The sequence below is a fragment of the Haematobia irritans genome, chromosome 1 (genome assembly GCF_050003625.1).
Source record: "Haematobia irritans isolate KBUSLIRL chromosome 1, ASM5000362v1, whole genome shotgun sequence".
In the NCBI taxonomy this organism is placed as follows: Eukaryota; Metazoa; Arthropoda; class Insecta; order Diptera; family Muscidae; genus Haematobia; species Haematobia irritans.
Window position 1 is genome coordinate 27,244,550 of NC_134397.1, and position 23,837 is coordinate 27,268,386.

The 23,837-nt window shown below is 33.7% G+C and overlaps 1 protein-coding gene across 1 annotated transcript in view; it reads left to right on the top strand.

Annotated features, from left to right (window-relative positions):
* The first annotated feature begins 4,784 nt into the window (after positions 1-4,784).
* LOC142222514 (uncharacterized) overlaps positions 4,785-23,837 on the top strand; it is a 35,587-nt gene continuing 16,534 nt past the window's right edge. The window contains exons 1-6 of the mRNA XM_075292688.1: positions 4,785-6,002; positions 13,251-13,813; positions 15,766-16,016; positions 20,537-21,036; positions 21,095-21,461; positions 21,524-21,716. Of these exons, the coding sequence (XP_075148803.1) occupies positions 4,995-6,002; positions 13,251-13,813; positions 15,766-16,016; positions 20,537-21,036; positions 21,095-21,461; positions 21,524-21,716 (2,882 nt within the window). The 5' untranslated portion in view covers positions 4,785-4,994. The remainder of the gene's footprint in view (positions 6,003-13,250; positions 13,814-15,765; positions 16,017-20,536; positions 21,037-21,094; positions 21,462-21,523; positions 21,717-23,837) is intronic.

The window sequence follows — 23,837 nt, forward strand, 5'->3', positions numbered from 1 at the left end:
TTATTTTGTGTATATTCTATGGATATACAAAATGGAATTTAGACTAATGAATTTCCTAATATTCCTTTAGAGCAACACCTACACAGAAGAAACTGTCCCCGAAACTTTTAACCCTTCCGCGACTATCAATCCTTTTGTAACTTAGCGAAATATTGGTCTCAGACACCATAAATCGTTAAATCGATCCAGCGATGTCCGTCCATCCGTCTGTTGAAATAACGCTAGCTTCCGAACGAAAGAAGCTATCGACTTGAAACTTGGTACGAGTCCTTGTTATCAATATAGGTCGAATGTTGTTTTAAATGAGCCATATACGACAACTTTTAGGTATAGCCCCCATATAAACCGAACCCCAGATTTGATTTTCGAAGTGTCTTGGGAGTGCAAATGATAACCAATGCGGTTGAAATTAAAAATTTTGAAAAAAAACTCCTCAATTTTAACTCTCGATCCCAAGAGTAGTTACAATGAATACATAAACGGTTATGACTAGAATTTGAAATTTTTAATAGGATTTGGGTGGAATTTGCAAATTGTTGGGGGCAGGGACCGTAAATAACAGTTATTCACAAAATTTTAATTCAAAAACTCTTCATGTTACAGTGAAGGGAGGCCTATACTGTCATATACCAATAGATTCATCTAGGAAAGCTCTTCCAGAATCCATGATGATATTAAAAAAACGCTCCCAACTCCAAAGTTAAGGGTTATTTTTCAACGTAAAAATAAAAGGTCATAAATAAAATTCTTTTTGGGAGATTCATTTTTTTCCTTCAGAAAATAAAATTCTTTTTAGGAGATTTATTTTTTCCTTCAGAAAATAAAATTCTTTTCAGGAGTAGTTTTATTTTTTCCGCCTTAAATAAAACTCATTTTTTTTTCTTTCTTACAGTTTCTTGTTTTATTGAGTCTATCTCATATAAAGTTTGTATTAATTTATTTGTTTAATTTAACGAACATAATTTTTTCCAAATTTTCAACGAAAACAATTGAACGCAGGTCGCTCAGTAGAATGCTCTTTTCACGCGTACTTGGGTTGCAGGAACATACTGTGAAGTGAAGGATTTTTTGAGAATAGAAAGTAGATGATGGTCGATAAATGGGAACTCGGTACATAATTTTATGATTTTTCCACAGGATTCTCCCAGACTTTTTTAAGTAAAAAACTTAAATTTACATGAAGTTGACAGACAACGTAGAGGGTGCTTCATTTTCCGGTATAACAAATGTTAATATGGTCAATTTTTAAATACTTTTACTTTTTCCGATTTATTGCACGGTATTTTAATGCAGATGACTGTCCAACGATTTGAATACAGAACAATTAAAAAACAAAAACTTGGTTGAAAGGGAACACTCGCTACCCGACGTTTGTGAAGCCGGTCCGTTTTACATCTGCATAACCGCCCTATTTCTGTATATGCACGAAAAAGCAAGTAGTCCGATTTTTTTTTTAAATGTACGGGACACGTGTGTGGAAACCATGGAGTTATTAATCAGTACTTCAGTTTTTGGTGCAGACTTCCTCTGACCCTACTATTTAAAAGAGCTCAAATCTTTTCGAATTTGTTTTCAAATCGAAGAATATGATTCACTAAATTAACGAAAATATGCGGCGAAGCGGGCCGGACGGGTTACACTAGTATTTCATATAAAAATTTGATTTTTTTTTTTGATTTGGATGGAATTTTCAATTGTTTAAGGGTGATCACGAATTAGCGCATTTTTGAGGAGAAATGGTCAAAAGAAGTTTTTCATATAGAAATTTGAATTTCTATAGGATTTGGAAGGAATTTAAAATTTTTTGGGGGTGATCACGAACTAACCTCCTTTTCGCTCTAGGACGCTTAGTTTAGGTGATATGGCCAAAATAAGTTTTTCATATAAAAATTAAATTTTTTTTAGATTTGGATGGAATTTTAAATAAGGTTGACAAGATCTCAATTTTTTATAGAATTTGGGTGAAATTTTCAATTTTTTTTGGGTTGATCACGAATTAACGCATATTTAAGGTCAAAAGAAGTTTTTATACCCTCCATCATAGGATGGGGGTGTATTAACTTTGTCATTCCGTTTGTAACACATCGAAATATTGCTTTAAGACCCCATAAAGTATATATATTCTGGGTCGTGGTGACATTCTGAGTCGATCTAAGCATGTCCGTCCGTCCGTCCGTCCGTCCGTCCGTCTGTTGAAATCACGCTAACTTCCGAACGAAACAAGCTATCGACTTGAAACTTGGCACAAGTAGTTGTTATCGATGTAGGTCGGATGGTATTGAAAATGGGCCATATCGGTCCACTTTTACGTATAGCCCCCATATAAAGGGACCCTCAGATTTGGCTTGTGGAACCTCTAAGAAAAGCATATTTCATCCGATCCGGCTGAAATTTGGTATATGGTGTTGGTATATGGTCTCTAACAACCATGCAAAAATTGGTCCACATCGGTCCATAATTATATATAGCCCCCATATAAACCTATCTCCAGATTTGGCTTGCGGAACCTAAAAGAGCAGCAAATTTCATCCGATCCGGCTGAAATTTGTTACATGGTGTTGGTATATGGTCTCTAACAACCATGCAAAAATTGGTCCACATCGGTCCATAATTATATAGCCCCCATATAAACCGATCTCCAGATTTGGCTTGCGGAGCCTAAAAGAGCAGCAAATTTCATCCGATCCGGCTGAAATTTGGTACATGATGTTGGTATATGGTCTCTAACAACCATGCAAAAATTGGTCCACATCGGTCCATAATTATATATGGCGCCCATGTAAACCGATCCCCAGATTTGGATTGCGAAGCTTCAAAGAGGAGCAAATTGCATCCGATCCGGCTGAAATTTGGTACATGGTATTGGTATATAGTCTCTAACAACCGTGCAAAAATTGGTCCACATCGGTCCATAATTATATATGGCGCCCATATAAACCGATCCCCAGATTTGGGTTGCGGAGCCTCAAAGAGAAGCAAATTTCATCCAATCCGGTTTTAATTTGGAACATGGTCCATATCGGTCCATAATTATATATAGCCCCCATATAAAACGTTCTCCAGATTTGACCTCCGGAGCCTCTTGGAGGACCAAAATTCATCCGATCCGGTTCAAATTAGGAACGTAGTGTTAGTATATGGTCGCTAACAACCATACCAAAATTGGTCCAATCACACAAAAATTGGTGCATATCGGTTCATAATCATGGTTGCCACTAGAGCCAAAAATAATCTACCAAAATTTTATTTCTAGAGAAAATTTTGTTAAAATTTTATTCGGTTCATAATAAAATTTTCATCATTGTCAAAATTTTATTTCTATAGAAAATTTTGTCAAAATTTTATTTCTATAGAAAATTTTGTTCAAATTTTATTCGGTTCATAATCATGGTTGCCACTCGAGCCAAAAATAATCTACCAAGATTTTATTTCTATAGAAAATTTTGTCAAAAGTTTATTTCTATAGAAAATTTTGTTAAAATTTTATTTCTGTAGAAATTTTTGTCAAAATTTTCTTTCTATAGAAAATGTTGTCAAAATTTTTATTTCTATAGAAAATTTTGTGAAAATTTTATTTCTATAGAAAATTTTTTAATATTTTCTTTCTGTAGAAAATTTTGTCAAAATTTTATGTCTACTTTCTCAAACTGAATTATATACGTATTGGATCGATCTTTTTTGATGTAATATATACAACGTATGGACTTACATACAATTTAGAAAATGGTGTTAGGAGGTTTTAAGATACCTTGCCATAGGCAAGCGTTACCGCAACTTAAGTAATTCGATTGTGGATGGCAGTGTTTAGATGAAGTTTCTACGCAATCCATGATGGAGGATACATAAGCTTCGGCCTGGCCGAACTTACGGCCGTATATACTTGTTTTTTTTTTTTTTAGATTTGGATGGAATTTTACATTTTCTATAGTTCGAATATTTATTTTGTGATGTATAATAATTTTCAGTCATCAAGAAATCGAAAAATTTTGCAGATTCATCTTCCCGAGCTCGTTGACAAGAATCCCCATTTGTATACCCAGTAAACAATTTTGTGTTGGGGGGATATCGTCACACTGTAATTTTTTTCTCAATGAAATATCCCTAAGTTCGCCATCAAATCCCAATGTCGATAAATGGGACGAAATTTTTGAGTTGAAGATTTGATGGGGAATTTTTATACTAAACACATTTCGAAAATTCTCTATAAATATCCCCAAGTCAAAATTTCGTTCCTATTCCTGAAGAGAAATTCCCATTAAAAAAAAAATCTCATTTAAAACAAAAATTCCCAATACTGGCAAGATTGGTTGTCATTGGGCTCGGGAAGATGAATCTGCAAACTTGTTTGTTATTCTTAGGTTGTTGATGAAAATAATTATTGGAACTATACCAATTTTGAAATTCTACTCAACCCCATGAAATATCCCCATTTACGTATTCAACATATAACTCAACACAAACTACATAGACCAAATCACGATATTGCAATCGGAGCTATTAAACCTGATAAAAAAAAAGATTAGAAGTGTTTGTATAAAATTATGTAGACCAGAGAGAGAGTAGAATTCTCAGAGAATTTTGATGTGAGTATTTGCGAATTCACCTTCCTCAAAAACCACGTAGAGAAAGCGAGCATTCTAAACGATAGCAATAACAACAAATCGTAGGGGCTACCTATCAAACGACCATCTATCTATCGGCTAGCTAGCTACGATCATTGTGTGTCCATACCAAATTGTGGATATCTGTAAATTGCATGTGGTCGAAAATTTTGTTAATAATAGTTTCGGTTCCAGTTGTCAACTTAAAGTGAACCGTGAAGGTTTACTTGCTCTGCCTGCCCGCCTGATTGTCTGTTTCCCTATCGGTTTGTGCCGTTTTATATGTTATCGGTCGAATGAGCGTGTCACAGTGCTTAGATACATAGTGATATTGATTTGGTTATTTTCCCTAAACAAAATTTACTGAGAAAATTAATTACAAAAAACCAAAACATGGGATTATTTAGTTCCAAAGATTCAAAAAAGAGCTATGACATAGCTCCTGTGGTCTCAGATAAAGATTTCAGTTTCAAAAAGTCACCTAGGCCATTGCCTGAAGTCAAATTGCCAGCAGTGATTATAACACCTGAAACACCAGTGGACAATCTGGAGGATATAAAATCACCCATAAGTGAAACTGCCGCAAAACCTGTAACAACTTCCCTTATTGTAGAAAATGCCATAGAAGCCCAAGCAGAAAAACCTACTGAAGCCAACCAAACACCTGTAACAACTTCCCTTATTGTGGAAAATGCCACAGATGTCCAACCAGAAAAACCTGCTCAACCCCTGGAACCTAGAATTCCCACTTGGGTAAATGAGAATAATTTCAAACCTTTCCTTATCGATACCTATCCCGATTTTGAGGAAATTCTAAGTTTCCACGCCAAACCAGCTTTGGCGGCTGGCGAAAATTATGCCACACTTATGTTGAGAGTTAAAGTGACCATTAAATTGAAAGATGCCACTACCAAAGATCTATCCTATATGCTTAAGGTGGCCCATGACAATAAGGAAATGATGGATATGCTACAACATATGAATTTCTTTGATGTTGAAAATGCTGTCTACAATGAGGTTATACCGGAAATGGAAGAAATGTATCGTCAAGCTGGTTTGGATGTACATTTCGGTGCTAAAGCTTATCGTATGGGCCCTGAAGCACCTGGTGCCTATTATGTTCTATTGGAGGATTTAAGTTTACGTCATTATAAAAATGCCAATCGTTTGGAAAGTTTGGATATGGATCATGCTGAATTGGTTTTACGTAAATTAGCCCTTTTCCATGCTGCGTCGGCCAGTCGAGTTGAGGCTAAGGGAGAATATTCAGCTACACTTACTCCAGATATGGATAATCCTGTGGCTCGTGGTATGATGCAACAAATGTTCGGTTCATTTAAGAAACCATTCTTGGATAATATTCATCGTTTTGAAAATGGAGAAAAATATGCTGCATCTATGGTAAGTGAGAGAATATTTTATAAAGATAAAGCACTACCAATGATTTTGGTCTCAGATCTAACGATTAATCAGTTAAGAATCCCATTCTGAGTCGCTACACCCAGAGAAGAACGAATATGTTCACCTTCTAGAAAAAAACTTTATTTTTGGTCGGTGAACATATAACATGTGTGTCATAACTAGGTTATTTTCTCCGACATTATGTATATAATTTCGACAACAATTTTATGTTTGTTAGGAAACAAAATTTTTGTGGCACAAATGTTTCATATTCCTTCTCTCAGTGTACTGGGGATTCAATGGGCGAAAATCAACCTTTTGTGAAAAAAGTCGACATTACCTTCATGTGATATTAAAATTCGGTGATATTAAAAAAAAAGAAGAATGTCATGTGGATTTTTATACCCACCACCATAGAAAGGTGACGGGGCTATAATAAGTTTGTCATTCCGTTTGTAACACATCGAAATATCGATTTCCGACTATATAAACATTTTTGATCAGGGAAAAATTCTAAGACGATATAGCCATATCCGCCTGTCTGTCTGTTGTAATCACGATACAGTCTTCAATAATGAAGCAATAGTGCTGAAATTTTGAACAAACTCGTTCTTTGTCAGCAGGCAGGTCAAGTTCGAAGATATGCTTATCGGTCCATGTTTTGGTATAGCCCCCATATAGACCGATCGCCCGATTTTATTTCTTGGGCTTTTAGAATCCGTAGTTTTTATCCGATTTGACTGAAATTGGAAATCTTGAGATATTTTAGGACCATAAAGAGGTGTGCCAAAAATGGTGAGTATAGGTCCATGTTTTGGTATAGCCCCCATATAGACCGATCTCCCGAATTTACTTCTTGGGCTTTTAAAATCCGTAGTTTTTATCTAATTTTCCTGAAATTGGAAATCTAGAGGTATTTTAGAACCAGTAAGAGGTGCACCAAAAATGGTGAGTATCGGTCCATGTTTTGGTATAGCCCCCATATAAACCGATCTCCCGATTTTGCTTCTTGGGCTTATAGAAACTGTAGTTTTTATCCAATTTGCCTGGAATTGGAAATCTAGAGGTATTTTAGAACCATAACAAGTATATACGGCCGTACGTTCGGTCAGGCCGAAGCTTATGTACCCTCCACCATGGATTGCGTAGAAACTTCTACTGAAGACTGTCATCCACAATCGAATTATTTGGGTTGCGGAAACACTTGCCGATGGCAAGGTGTCTTAAAACTTCCTAACACCGTAATATATACCATATAGTGGCATATATTAAACTAAAACAAGTATATACGGCCGTAAGTTCGGCCAGGCCGAATCTTATGTACCCTCCACCATGGATTGCGTAGGAACTTCTACTAAAGGCTGTCATCCACAATCGAATTACTTGGGTTGCGATAACACTTGCCGATGGCAAGGTATCGTAAAACTTTTTAACACTGTCTTCTAAATTGTAAGTTAGTCCATAAGGGGTATATATTAACCAAAAAAAAGGCCGATTAAGTACGTATATAATTCAGTTTGACAAAATTTTCTACAGAAATAAAATTTTGACAAAATTTTCTATAGAAATAAAAACTTGACAAAATTTTCTATAGAAATAAAATGTTGACAAAATTTTCTATGGAAGTAAAATGTTGACAAAATTTTCTATAGCAATAAAATTTTGACAAAATTTTCTATAGAAATAAAATGTTGACAAAATTTTCTATAGAAATAAAATGTTGACAAAATGTTCTATAGAAATAAAATGCTGACAAAATTGTCTATAGAAATAAAATGTTGACAAAATTTTCTACAGAAATAAATTTTTTACAAAATTTTCTATAGAAATAAAATTTTGACAAAATTTTCTATGGTAATAAAATGTTGACAAACATTGCTATAGAAATAAACTTTTTACAAAACTTTCTATAGAAATGAAATTTGGACAAAACTTTCTATAGTAATAACATTTGACAATTTTTACATGGCTGTTAGAGGCCATATACTAACGAAATGTACTAAATTTCAACCGCATCGGATGACTTTTGCTCCTCCAAGAGGCTCCGGAGGTCAAATCTGGGGATCGGTTTATATGGGAGCTATATATAATTATGGACCGATATGGACCAATTTTTGCATTGTTGTTAGAGACCATATACTAACACGGCGTACTAAATTTCAATTGGATCGGAGGAATTTTGCTCATCCAAGAGGCTCCAGAGTTCAAATCTGGGGATCGGTTTATATGGGAGCTAAATATAATTATGGACCGATATGGACCAATTTTTACATGCTTGTTAGAGACCGTATACTAACATCAGTTACCCAATTTGAAACGGATCGGATGAATTTTGCCCCTCCAAGAGGATCCGGAGGTCAAATCTGGGGATCGGTTTATATGGGAGCTATATATAATTATGGACCGATATGGACCATTTTTTGCATGGTTGTTAGAGACCGTATACTAACATCAGGTACCAAATTTCAACCGGATCGGATGAATTTTGCCCCTCCAAGAGGCTCCGGAGGTCAAATCTGGGAATCGGTTTATATGGGGGCTATATATAATTATGGACCGATATGGACCAATTTTTGCATGGTTGTTAGAGACCGTATACTTAGACCACGTACCAAATTTCAACCGGATCGGATGAATTTTGCTGCTCCGGAAGGCTCCGCAAGCCAAATTTGGGGATCGGTTTATATGGGGGCTATACGTAAACGTGGGCCGATATGGCCCATTTTCAATACCATCCGACCTACATCAATAACAACTACTTGTGCCAAGTTTCAAGTCGATAGCTAGTTTCGTTCGGAAGTTTGCGTGATTTCCACAGACGGACGGACAGCCGGACAGACGGACGGACGGACGGACATGCTTAGATCGACTCAGAATTTCACCACGACCCAGAATATATATACTTTATGGGGTCTTAGAGCAATATTTCGATGTGTTACAAACGGAATGACAAAGTTAATATACCCCCATCCTATGGTGGAGGGTATAAAAAGGCCGATTAAATACGTATATAATTAAGTTTAAAGTTTCAATAGAAATAAAATTTTGACAAAATAAAATTTTGACAACATTTTCTATAGAAGTAAAGTTTGGAAAAAATTTTCTATAGAAATAAAATTTGGACAAAATTTTCTATAGAAATAAAATTTTTACTAAATTTTCTATAGAAATAAAATTTGGAAAAAATTTTCTATAGAAATAAAATTTTTACAAAATTTTCTATAGAAATAAAATTTTAACAATGTTTTCTATAAAAATAAAATTTTGGTAACCATGATTATGAACCGATATGGACCAATTTTTGTGTGATTGGGGATCGGCTATATATAACTATAGACCGATACGGACCAATTTTGGCATGGTTATTAGCGGCCTTATACTAACACCACGTTGCAAATTTCAACCGGATCGGATAAATTTTGCTCCTCCAAGAGGCTCCAGAGATCAAATTTGGGAACGGTTTATATGGGGGCTATATATAATTATAGACCGATATGGACCAATTCTTGCGCGTTTGTTAGAGACCACATTCTAACAACATGTTCCAAATTTCAACCGGATCGAATGAATTTTGCTCCTCCAAGAGGCTCCGGAGGACAAATCTAGGGATCGATTTATATGGGGGATATATATAATTATGGACCGATATGGACCAACTCTGACATGGTTGTTAGATACCATATACTAACAACACGTACCAAATTTCAACCGGATCGGGTGAATTTTGCTCCTCTAAGAGGCTCCGGAGGTCAAATCTGGGGATAGGCTTATATAGGGGCTATATATAATTATGGACCGATATGGACCAACTCTGGCATGGTTGTTAGATACCATATACTAACAACACGTACCAAATTTCAACCGGATCGGATGAATTTTGCTCCTCTAAGAGGCTCCGGAGGTCAAATCTGGGGATCGGCTTATATAGGGGCTATATATAATTATGGACAGATATGGACCAATTTTGGCATGGTTGTTAGAGACAATATACTAACACCATGTACCAAATTTCAGCCGGATCGGATGAAATTTGCTTCTCTTAGAGGCTCCGCAAGCCAAATCGGGGGATCGGTTTATATGGGGGCTATATGTAATTAATGACCGATATGGACCAATTTCTGCATGGTTGTTCGAGACCATATACTAACACCATGTACCAAATTTCAGCCGGATCGGATGAAATTTGCTTCTCTTAGAGCAATCGCAAGCCAAATTTGCGGGTCCGTTTATATGGGGGCTATACGTAAAAGTAGACCGATATGGCCCATTTGCAATACCATCCGACCTACATCAATAAAAACTAATTCTGCCAAGTTTCAAGTCGATAGCATGTGTCGTTCGGAAGTTAGCGTGATTTCAACAGACGGACGGACGGACGGACAGACATGCTCAGATCGACTCAGAATTTCACCACGACCCAGAATATATATACTTTATGGGGTCTTAGAGCAACATTTCGATGTGTTACAAACGGAATGACAAAGTTAATATACCCCCATCCTATGGTGGAGGGTATAAAAAGGTGTGTCAAAAATGGTGAGCATCGGTCAATGTTTTAGTATAGCCCCCATATAGACCGATCTCCCGATTTTGCTTCTTGGGCTTATAGAAATCGTAGTTTTTGTCCAATTTGCCTACAATTGGAAATCTAGAGGTATTGTAGGACCATAAAGAGGCGTGCAATAAGTGAATTTACTGTTTGAGATTCTAGAAACCGTAGTTTTTATCCAATTTGCCTGAAATTTTAAATCTAGAAGTATTTTAGGAGCATAAAGAGGTGTGCTAAAAACGGTGAGTATTGGTCTATTCCTTAGTATAGCCCCATACGATCGATCTCCTGATTTAACTCCTTGGGTTTCTAGAAAGCGTAGTTTTTATCAGATTTGCCTGAAGTTGTAAATATACTGGTATTTTAGACTCACAAAAACGTCTATCAGATTTAGTTTTTATCGGTCCATTTGGTAAGGCTTCCATATAGACCGATTTCATTTCTTGAGAAGGCGCACTGATCATGCAAATTGCTTGAAAATGAATGTAAAATTTTCAGATTTTACTTCTTTCATCATTATTTCATCATTTTCTTGCACACTTACAATAGATGTTAATTATTCATCTAAAACTGAAACAAGTATATACGGCCGCAAGTTCGGCCAGGCCGAATCTTATGTACCCACCACCATGGATTGCGTAGAAACTTCTACGAAAGACTGTCATCCACAATCGAATTACTTGGGTTGTGGTCTCTTAAAACTTCTTATTCCTGCATGGTTGTTGGATACCATATACTAACATCACGTACCAAATTTCAACCGAATGCGAAGAATTTTGCTCTTCCAAGGGGCTCTGGAGGTCAAATCTGGGGATCGATCGGCAAATTTCAGCCGGATCGGATGAAATTTGCTTCTCTTAGGGGCCTCGCAAGCCAAATCGGGGGATCGGTTTATATGGGGGCTATATATAATTATGGACCAATGTGGACCAATTTTTGCATGGTTGTTAGAGACCATATACTAACACCATGTACCAAATTTCAGCCGGATCGGATGAAATTTGCTTCTCTTAGAGGCCTCGCAAGCCAAATCGGGGGATCGGTTTATATGGGGGCTATATATAATTATGGACCGATGTGGGCCAATTTTTGCATGGTTGTTAGAGACCATATACTAACACCATGTACCAAACTTCAGCCGGATCGGATGAAATTTGCTTCTCTTAGAGGCCTCGCAAGCCAAATCGGGGGATCGGTTTATATGGGGGCTATATATAATTATTTACCGATGTGGACCAATTTTTGCATGGTTGTTAGAGACCATATACTAACACCATGTACCAAATTTCAGCCGGATCGGATGAAATTTGCTTCTCTTAGAGGCCTCGCAAGCCAAATTTTGGGGTCCGTTTATATGGGGGCTATACGTAAAAGTGGACCGATATGGCCCGTTTGCAATACCATCCGACCTACATCAATAACAACTACTTCTGGCAAGTTTCAAGTCGATAGCTTGTTTCGTTCGGAAGTTAGCGTGATTTCAACAGACGGACGGACGGACGGACATGCTCAGATCGACTCAGAATTTCACCACGACCCAGAATATATATACTTTATGGGGTCTTAGAGCAATATTTCGATGTGTTACAAACGGAATGACAAAGTTAATATACCCCCCATCCTATGGTGGTGGGTATAAAAATTAATCAAAAGAACTTCCTTTGTAGTTAAAATAAAGAACATCTTTGGCAGGGTATTTTAGGAAGTGCTTGTAAAGTTTTTCGTTTAGAACAGTTTCCAAATATTTTTTTGCTGGCATGGTCATGTTATTGTGTGTATCGGTCCATATTTTGGTATAGCCCCCATATAGACCGATCTCCCGATTTTACATCTTGGGCTTATAGAAACCGCAGTTTTTATTCAATTTACCTGAAATTGGAAATCTAGAGGTATTGTAGGACCACAAATACGTGTGCCAAAAATTGTGAGTATCGGTCCATATTTTGGTATAGCCCCCATATAGACCGATTTTCCCGATTTTACTTCTTGGGTTTCAAGAATCCGAAGTTTTTATACTATTTGCCTGAAATTGGAAATCTAGAGGTATTTTCGGATCATAAAGAGGTGTGCCGAAAACAGTGAGTATAGGTCCATATTTTAGTATAGCCCCCATAAGAACGATCTCCCGATTTAACTCCTTGGGTTTCTAACAACCGTAGTTTTTATCTGATTTGCCTGAAATAGTAAATATTCTGGTATTTTAGGCTCACAAAAACGTGTATCGGATTAAGTTTTTATCGGTCCATTTGGTAATGCCTCCATATAGACCGACTTCACTTCTTGAGGGTGTATAAGGCGCACTGATCATGAAAACTGCTTGAAACTCAATGTAAAATTTCCAGATTTTACTTCTACAGATTTAAGATTTCAAATCAAGACGTTATTTTATAATTTTCTTACACACTTTCAAGAGATGTTAATGATTCCTCTAAATTTCAAACAAAAATGGTTCTTATAAATCCAGAATCTGATATAGTCCTCATAGGTGAAATCTTTAAATTTATCTTCGGGAAGTGTCCTCAAGTTCTCAAGCCCTCCTGAAATTGCAAAGGAAACCCTAATATTTGGGTCATGGTGGTGGGTATTTAAGATTCGGCTCGGCCGAACTTACTGCTGTATATACTTGTTAATGGATACATTTAACTTTTTTTGCTTAATTATTCTTTTAATTAAAATTATTTCTTCTTCATCTATTGCAGGAAATATTCTTCGATAACTTAATTGAGGAATTCATATACAGTCGCAAAGCACATTCCGGATATTTCAACGTACTCAATCACGGTGATTCATGGTCCAATAATATTCTCTTCAAATACGATGCCAATGGCAAAGTGGAAGATTTAATTTTCGTAGATTTTCAAAATACCAATTATAGTTCACCAGCCCAGGATCTTTTTTATTTCATGATATCCTCTCTGCAAGTCGATATTAAAGTGGCGAAATATGAATACTTTATTAATTATTATCATAAGCATTTGGAAGAGAATTTACGTCTTTTAAAATATCCAGAGGAGAAAATTCCCAGTTTACGGGAGTTACATAAACAACTGATAGCTTTTGGATCCTGGGCTACAATCACCGCCTTCATGACTATGGGTGTGGTCCTCTTGGATCCTCATAATGATGCCAAATTTGAAAATTTCTTGAGTGAACATCAAGAGGGAATGGATTTCAAGAATTTACTTTTCTCCAATCCTCGTTACATTAAGCACATTAATGAGGTATTACCATGGCTATATAATCATGGTTTCATGGAACCACGGTATGTAAAAGACAATGAAGATCAAACACAGCTTTAAAATAATGTTAAAAAATTATATTAAAATGCAAACAAAAAAAAAAAAATTATGCAAAATATTATACCGTTTTCTTAAGAATATGATCATTATAAAAGAACTATATTTTATTAGAATACAGCAAGGACATGTAATAATTCATCCCTAATGTATATCAATGGAATACAGTAGTGATGCTACACCGGCTTTAATAATTTCAATAATAATAAAAAATAAAATCTACGCATTATTAAAATTTTCACACACGCAGAGAAGGAATATGAGCACAATGTTACTTTTTCATGGAAAACATGTAACATGTTTGTCGAAGCTATGTTATTTTCTCAGAAATAATATATGTGATTTCGGTAAGCACGACGAGAAAAGAATATTTTTGCGACCAAAATATCACATGGTCGCAGTGAACAAGTAACATGGTACTCTTGAAACATGTTTGAGGTGATCATATTTCTTCTCTGAGTGAACGAGCTTGTTGAAAAATAAGAAGAAAATGCCATATATCAAACCACACAAGTCTGACTATACACATGTTTCATTGCTGCATAAGTCGAGTTCTATCACGGTTGCCAGAGTTGGTAGAATTCTACCACAATTGGTAAATTGGTAGAATTCTTGATTAATTTCTTATAGAAATAAAATTTTTACAAAATTTTCTATTGCAATAAAATTTTTACAAATTTTCCTATTGAAATAAAAATTTGACAAAAATGTCTATAGAAAGAAAATTTTGAAAAAATGTCTATAGAAATAAAATTCGGGCAAAATTTGCTATAGAAATAAAATTCGGGCAAAATTTTCTATAGAAATAAAATTTTGACAAATTTTCTAGAGATATAAAATTTTGACAAAATTTTCTAGAGAAATAAAATTTTGCCAAAATTTTCCATAGGAATAAAATTTTGAGAAACATTTGAATTGAAATATTTTTTTTTATAGCAATTAAATTTTCACAAAATTTTCTATAGAAATGAAATTTTTACAAAAATATCTATAGAACTAAAATTTTAACAAAAAATTCTACAGAAATAAAATATTGACAAACTTTTCTATAGAAATAAAATTTGGACAACATTTTCTATAAAAATAAAATTTTGACAAAATTTTCTATTGCAATAAAATTTTAACAAAAATTTTCTATAGAAATAAAGTTTTAACAAAATTTTCTATACATATAAAATTTTGACAAAATTTTCTATGGATAAAATTTTGATAAAATTTTCTATAAAAATAAAATTTTGTCAAAATTTTCTATACAAATAAAATTTTGAAAAAAATTTCTATAGAAATAAAATTTTGAAAAAAATTTCTATAGAAATAAAAATTTGCCAAAATATTCTATAGAAATAAAATTTTGCCAAAATATTCTATAGAAATAAAATTTTGACAAAATTTTCTACAGACATTTAGTTTAACAAATTTTAACAAAATTTTCTATACAAATAAAATTTTGACAAAATTTTCTATGGATAAAATTTTGATAAAATTTTCTATAGAAATAACATTTTCGCAAACTTTCTTATAGAAATAAAATTTTTCATAATAAATTTTTCTATGGATAAAATTTTGATAAAATTTTCTATAGAAATAAAATTTTCACAAACTTTCTTATAGAAATAAAATTTTGTATAATAAACTTTTTCGACTTGGTAGTTTTTTTTGGTAAAATTTTCTTTTAATTTTTGTAGATTATTTTTGACTCGCGTGGCAACCTAATTTCTATACCCTTTCGTATAGATCTAGCGGGGGGAAATGATTCATTTTGGGTCTTATATGCTAACTTATTATGGAAATTCCCAAATTGAACCATTTTTCACCACAACTATGTAAAATCAAATGTTTTTTTTGTTAATTTTTATTAATTTATAATAAAATGTTGTTTTCATAAATTTTATTAGTTCTTTATTCTTCGCCTTTTCAGTTATATCGCTGACAATAAAATCGCTTCGGCCGATAAGTTAAGCGTGACAAGCCCAGCAGACGAAACAGCAAAAGTGACCGCCAAATGTTCCTATCCAGAATGGGTCAATGAATCGTATTTTGAAAACATTATACGATCAGATTGTGAAAATTATCAAAAAATTTTAAAATTCAACGTCAGCCCCGCAACAAATGCTGGTGATAATTATTCATCGATAATGTTAAAAATTGATATAGATGTTGAACTAAAAGGTATGTAAGAACTCTTATTTTTTTTTTCATTGAAAAATGTCATTTCATGCTTACCTAGCCAATGAATAACTCGAATGTTACTTATCATAGAATAATCAAAACAAGTGATTTTTTTTAATCAACAAATAATTGGACTTTTTCCCAAAAAAAAAAAAACAAAGGAGCTGATTAGAAAAAATACTAATATGTTTTACTTTATTTTAATTACGATTAATGTATACTCACAGTAATTTTCATTAAAATTAAGCCAACGAAATGTTTTCTGAGTCGATCTAGCGATATCTGTCCGTCCGTCGGTTGTAATCACCATTCCGTCGGATGGTATTGCAAATGGGAAATACCGGAACCTTTAGAATCCCCCCCAATACCTTGTTTTATTCTCAAGATTTTGTAGCAAAATGTACCTATATCGAATGAAGTAACAAATCCATCATATGAGACTCCTCAGTCGGGCTATCAACTTCTAAGACTACAGAAAGTTAAATCTAAGACCAGAGAAAGTTATCAAGTCGAGAACTGGCAAGAATTAGACCCAGCCTTCATAATAGATGGCCGTTGTTTTGTTTATAATCGTTGATCGTTGCTTTGTAACATGATTGCCTAGAAGTAGGAAACAGGTTCTCTAAATACGTTGATGCCAAGTATTTATCCTGTAGGAAAATTCGTGCAGCCTTATTTTCTACGGGCTGAAAGAAGTCACTACCAAAATTATCTACGGTAATTCCATTACACATACCCTTTAAAATGCTTTAACATGCATGTTTGCAATATTTTTTAAGTCAACAATTACCACCATCATCAAGGTTCCCACAATATGCTTCATAAAGGTCCATTTTTGTAATGTAGTAAATTTTTACTATAGATTGCTAGAATTCTTGACGTTTTGGTAGATTTTGCCAAATAATCCTCTCCACCTAAGATGTACTTCACAAATTTTTATAGAAATACTATTTCGATAAAATTTTCTATAGAAATAAAATTCTCGCAAATTTTTCTCTATAAATAAAATTTTGACAAAATTTTCTATAGACATAAAATTTGATAAAAATAATAGAAATAACATTTTGACAAAGTTTTCTATAGAAATAAAATTTTGACAAAGTTCTCGATAGAAATAAAATTTTGATAAAATTCTCTATACATACAAAATTTTGCAAAAAAAAAGATTTTATTTCCACAAAATTTTCTATAGAAATAACATTTCGATAAAATTTTCTAAAGAAATAAAGTTTTGATAAAAATATTTGAAAAAATATTTATAGATATAACACTTTAAGAAAATTTTCTATAGATATAAAATTTTGACAAAACTTTCTATGGAAATAACATTTCAACAAAATTTCTATAGAAATAATCTTGACAAAATTTTCTATAGAAATAAAATTTTGGCGGAATTTTCTATAAAAATAAAATATTGAAAAAATGTTCTAGAGAAATAAATTTTTTATATAAATAAAATTTTCACAAAATCTTTATAGATATAAAATTTGGACAAAATTCTATATAGAAATAAAATGTTGACAAAATTCTCTATAGAAATAAAATGTTGACAAAATTGTCTATAGAAATAAAATGTTGACAAAATTTTTTATAGAAATAAAATGTTGACACAATTTTCTATAGAAAAAAATGTTCACAATTTTCTCTATAGACATAAAATTAAGACAAAATTCTCTACAGATGAAAAAAAAAAAGATTTTTATAAATATAATATTTCGACAAAATTTTCTATAGAAATAACATTTCGACAAAATTTTCTATAGAAATAACATTTCGATAAAATTTTCTACAAAAATAAAGTTTTGATAAAAGTTTCTATAGATATAACACTTTACGAAAATTTTCTATTGATATAAAATTTTAACAAAATTTTCCATGGAAATAACATTTCGGCAAAATTTTCTATAGAAATACAATCATGACAAAATTTTCTATAGAAATAAAATTTTGGCAGAATTTTCTATAAAAATAAAATATTGGAAAAATTTTCTATAGAAATAAACTTTTGACAAAATTTTTTATATAAATAAAATTTTCACAAAATTCTTTATAGATATAAAATTTAGACAAAATTCTCTATAGAAATAAAATGTTGACAAAATTCTCTATAGAAATAAAATGTTGTCAAAATTTTCTATAGAAATAAAATATTGACAAAATTTTTTATAGAAATAAAATAGTGACAAAATTTTCTATAGAAAAAAAATTCACAAATTTCTCTATAGATGCAAAACAAAAAACAAGTAAGGAAAGTCTAAAGTCGGGCGGTGCCGACTATATTATTCCCTGCACCACTTTGTAGAACTAAATTTTCGATACCATATCACATCCGTCAAATGTGTTGGGGGCTATATATAAAGGTTTGTCCCAAATACATACATTTAAATATCACTCGATCTGGAAGAATTTGATAGACTTCTACAAAATCTATAGACTCAAAATTTAAGTCGGATAATGCACTAGGGTGGAACACAATGTTAGTAAAAAAATATGGGAAACGTTTAAATCTGAAGCAATTTTAAGGAAACTTCGAAAAATTTTATTTATGATTTATCGCTCGATATATATGTATTATAAGTTTATGAAAATTAGAGCCATTTTTACAACTTTTCGACTAAACAGTGGATATTTTACAAGGAAAATGTTGGTATTTTGACCATTTTTGTCGAAATCAGAAAAACATATATATGGGAGCTATATCTAAATCTGAACCGATTTCAACCAAATTTGGCACGCATAGCAACAATGCTAATTCTACTCCCTGTGCAAAATTTCAACTAAATCGGAGTTAAAAATTGGCCTCTGTGGTCATATGAGTGTAAATCGGGCGAAAGCTATATATGGGAGCTATATCTAAATCTGAACCGATTTCAACCAAATTTCGCACGCATAGCAACAATGCTAATTCTACTCCCTGTGCAAAATTTCAACTAAATCGGAGTTAAAAATTGGCCTCTGTGATCATATGAGTGTAAATCGAGCGAAAGCTATATATGGGAGCAATATCTAAATCTGAACCGATTTCAACCAAAGTTGGCACGCATAGCAACAATGCTAATTCTACTCCCTGTGCAAAATTTCAACTAAATTGGAGCAAAAAATTGGCCTCTGTGGTCATATGAGTGTAAATCGGGCGAAAGCTATATATGGGAGCTATATCTAAATCTGAACCGATTTCAACCAAATTTAGCACGCATAGCTACAATGCTCCCTGTGCAAAATTTCAACCAAATAGGGGTAAAACTCTGGCTTCTGGGACCGTATTACTCCATATCGGGCAAAAGATATATATGGGAGCTATATCTAAATGTGAACCGATGTCAATAAAATTTGGCACACTTGACTATGGTACAAATTGTTCTTCTTGTGCAAAATTTTAAGCAAATTAGGTTAAAACTCTGGCTTCTGGGTCCATATAAGTCCATATCGGGCGAAATATATATATGGGAGCTATATCTAAATCTGAACCGATTTCTTCCAAAATCAATAGGGATCTATTCTGAGCCAAATCACATACTTGTGCCAAATTTGAAGTCGATTGGACTAAAACTGCGACCTAGACTTTGATTACAAAAATGTGTTCACGGACAGACGGACATCGCTATATCGACTCAAGAGCCCACCCTAAGCATTTTTGCCAAAGACACCATGTGTCTATCTCGTCTCCTTCTGGGTGTTGCAAACATATGCACTAACTTAAAAAAAGATTTTTATAGATATAACATTTCGACAAAATTTTCTATAGAAATAAAATTTTCCATAGAAACAAAATTTTGAAAAAAAAATTCTATAGAAATAAAATTTTGAAAAAATTTTCTATAGAAATAAAATTTTGACAAATTTTCTATAGAAATAAACTTTTTAACAAAATTTTCTACAGAAATACAATTTTGACAAAATTTTCTATTGGAATAAAATTTTCAGAAAATTTTCTGTAGATATAAAATTTAGACAAAATTCTCTATAGATACAAAATTTTGCAAAAAAGATTTTTATAGATATAACATTTCGACAAAATTTTCTATAGAAAAAACATTTCGATAACATTTTTTATAGATATAACATTTTGGCAAAATTTTCTATAGATATAACATTTTGACAAAATTTGCTATAGATACGAGTATACAATTTTCTATGGAAATAATATTTCGACAAAATTTTCTATAGAAATAAAATTGTCCATAGAAATAAAATTTTGACAAAATTTCCTATAGAAATAAAATTTTGCAAAATAAGGTTTCTTGGTTTGGTAGTTTTTTGGTAAAATTTTATCCAAATTTTGGTAGATTATTTTTATCTCGAGTGGCAACTGTGATAACGACATATCTGTCACGGAACGCAAGCTTAAACTGGAGAATATGTGTTCTTTGCATTTGCTCCGGCTTTATATAGGGCCTGATTACACAATATCTAGTGTAGCTTTTATTTCATGGGCTCATTTCTGTGACATTACAATTTTCAGTTATTCACCATTCCACTTATAACCATAACTCTTTATTATTCTTTTCTCCATTTTTTAGATAACTCTCAACGTAACCTTTCCTATATGTTGAAAGTTCCCCCAAATGGCGAACAAGCCCAACGGCTTATAGCTTTCATGAATTCATTTACGAAAGAGATAAAGGCCTATAAGGATATAGTACCACAACTTGAAAAAGTCTACAAGGATCAATGCAATCTGGAAGTGGTATTTGGACCTAAGAGCTACAAACCGTCTAAGGATCAAGAATGTGATACATTGATTTTGGAGAATTTAAAGGTTAAAGGTTTCAAAAATTGTGATCGTCTCAAAGGCCTGGATATGAAGCATACATTGGCCGCACTGAGGAAATTGGCTCAATTCCATGCAGCTTCAGCCTTTCTATTTGAACAGCAAGGTCATTATGACAAAGTGTTTGAGCAATCAGTTTATCGCGAAGAAATTAAGCAAGTCCGAGAACCTATGTTCAAAGAATTCTATGATATCTATTTGGAGTGTGTTAAAGAATACCAAGGAAATGAAGAATATTATGATAGTTTGGTAAGTGAAAAAGCAATAAAATATGAGATTCAATTACCATTTCTTCTTTCCTTTGCAGAAAACTCTATTGGATAATGGCTATGACAATATGACTAAAACATTCACCATAGATTTTAATAAATTCAATGTTCTCAATCATGGAGATTTTTGGGTCAATAATATTATGTTCCAATATAATGAGAATGGTGACATTGACAATACCTACTTTGTGGATTATCAATTATGTCAATATGGATCACCTGTCTATGATCTTTACTACTTTTTGTTATCATCTACGAAATTTGAATTGAAATTAGACAGTTTTGAATATTTCATTCGTTACTATCATGAAAATCTTGAAGCCAATTTAAAATCTTTGAAATATTCCAAAGCTATACCGACACTGAAGGAGTTACATATGGAACTTTTGGAAAAATCAGGTTTTGGTAAGTTAGAGTTTGAAATATCATCGATATTTGAGTATACCTAAAAACATGTTTTGTTGTAGCTATATATGCGGCAACTGGAGTTATGGCTGCTGTACTTTTGGAACCCAGTGAAAATGCCAACTTAGAAAATATGGTCAAGGAAGGAGATTCTGGAAAAAAATTCAAAAAGAATATGTATTTAGCTACACTGTATCGTTCTCATGCCGAAGCAGTTTTACCCTGGATGTATCGCAGAGGTCTTTTCGATTCGAAGTAAGTAAGAGCTTTGGTGTTCTACAAATTGAAACCGAATCTATATCTAAATGTAGACTTATATCTCTAAAGCCTAAAGTCTCTTGAAAATAGAAAAAAGTTTGCTTCACAATTATTTCTCTTTAAATATGTATGTAATGGTTTTATTAATTGTCCGGATTTACTTAATTTGTTACCATTTTATACACCTTGCCGCCACCTACGCCATTATGCACCATTTTATGTTTCTCTTAATAGATCACATTATGCCAATTTTGAGCCAATTTAAAATAATTTAACAGAATTTTTAATACCAATATAGACTTGTTTGTACCCTTAAATAATTTTGTAACTATGTTAGATATTATATATTTTTAAACAAATATTATACTAATATAGTTAACTATGATATTTATTGTTTTTGTTTATATAAATAGTTAATATGCTTTGTAAATTAATTGCTTAGTCTGTAAGGAACTTTATGCTTCCATTGACTTAAATAAATTTGTTAGAAAAAATCAATAACATGTAGCTATAGTAAATGTCTGGCGATTGGAGATTTTTTCCGTGAATGGGGATAAATTATTTGGGAATTTTTTCCTTGAAGGAGTAGGATTTTTTAAATTGGGCATTTGAAATTGGGGATTTACCCAGTGAAAATGTCAACTTAGATAATATGGTCAAGCAAGAAGATTCTGGAAAATTGTTCCAAAAGAATATGTATTTGGGCAAACTCTTTCGCTCCCATGACGAAGCGATTTTATCCTGGATATTTTGGCTTTATATTGATACTGGAGTCGAAGCGAGATCGAGACACAGGCAGCCAGAGGGTTTCATCCTGCATCATGATGGCTGTGAGTTTGTGCGCTTCCACCATCTTTCTCAATATTCGACTAAAAGACGAATCGAAATCCAGCAAACACCGTAGAAGAAACCCTTTCTTCCTTTCTTCGATTCTCACTAGTACGGTTGTTACGAACACAATGTTGTTGTTGATGACGGGCCCATTGTTGATGACATTTGCGATCGATTGAATGTCTACCTCGCTGATCTTACCAGTTATTTCACTGCAAGAAATTTGAGGATATCTCCCACTAATTCATCAGCCACACTATTCACTTCATGGACGGCGGAAGTACGCAGGCAGTTGAATGTCAGAGTCGACGGCGAAATAATTCCGATCATAAATTACCCCAATATTCTCGGGTTCACATTTGACAGCCTTTTTAAGTCGTCCGCCAATGCCACTGCAATTTTTGATAACCTTCCTCAAGTCGCTTGCCGGCAGTACTTGGGGTGCGGACAAAGAAACCTTGTTGACTACATATAAGGCAATTGGCCGGTCAGTGGTAAACTATCCAGCGAGAGTGTGGACACCTGAAACGAGTGATACGCAGTGGAATAACATACAGACCTGTCACAACTCTGCCCTTAGAACCGTAACAGGATGTCTCCGCAGTACACCCCTGGATCACCTTTATGCGGAGACCAAGATCATCCCAGTGTGTCGACACAATTACATGTTGCCAAAGCAGTACCTCTTGGGTTGCTATCGAAGTTGTCATCCAAATCACCAACTTGTTGATAGACAACCCCCACCCAGGAATGTTAGGAGTGATCTTCACCTTCTAGTACCCGAGATCTAGTGTTACAAAAGAGAGCCTCTAGATCAGGCAGCATACCAGACAGGTCTGAACAGGATTCATGAGGATACTGTAGCTGAAGCAATGAGAAGCTACAAGCCCATAGCACCGGAGGAGAGAGACCTCCCACGGCAGACCAGGGTAGTTTTGGCCCAACTAAGATCAGGCAACTGCAGCCGCCTCAATTCATACCTATCAGTGATTGACAGCAGCGTAGCTGACGTGTGTCCCATCTGTATTCAAGGGCCACATGACCCTTTTTGCTTGCCCGCTTAAGCCTATCCGTCTCACCACCAGATCACTCTGGACACACCTCATCCTTGTCGCAGAGTTCCTTGATCTGGCTACTAGTTGATCTACACAAGCATAGAATAAAATGGATGAAACTACATTAAAAACTGTTACAACAACAACAACGATGTTGTTTTGCCTCATAAAGAAGGAGAAGAGCGATGTCCTCTCTTGACCAAATATGGGTCTTAAAAATCTAGTTAGTGTA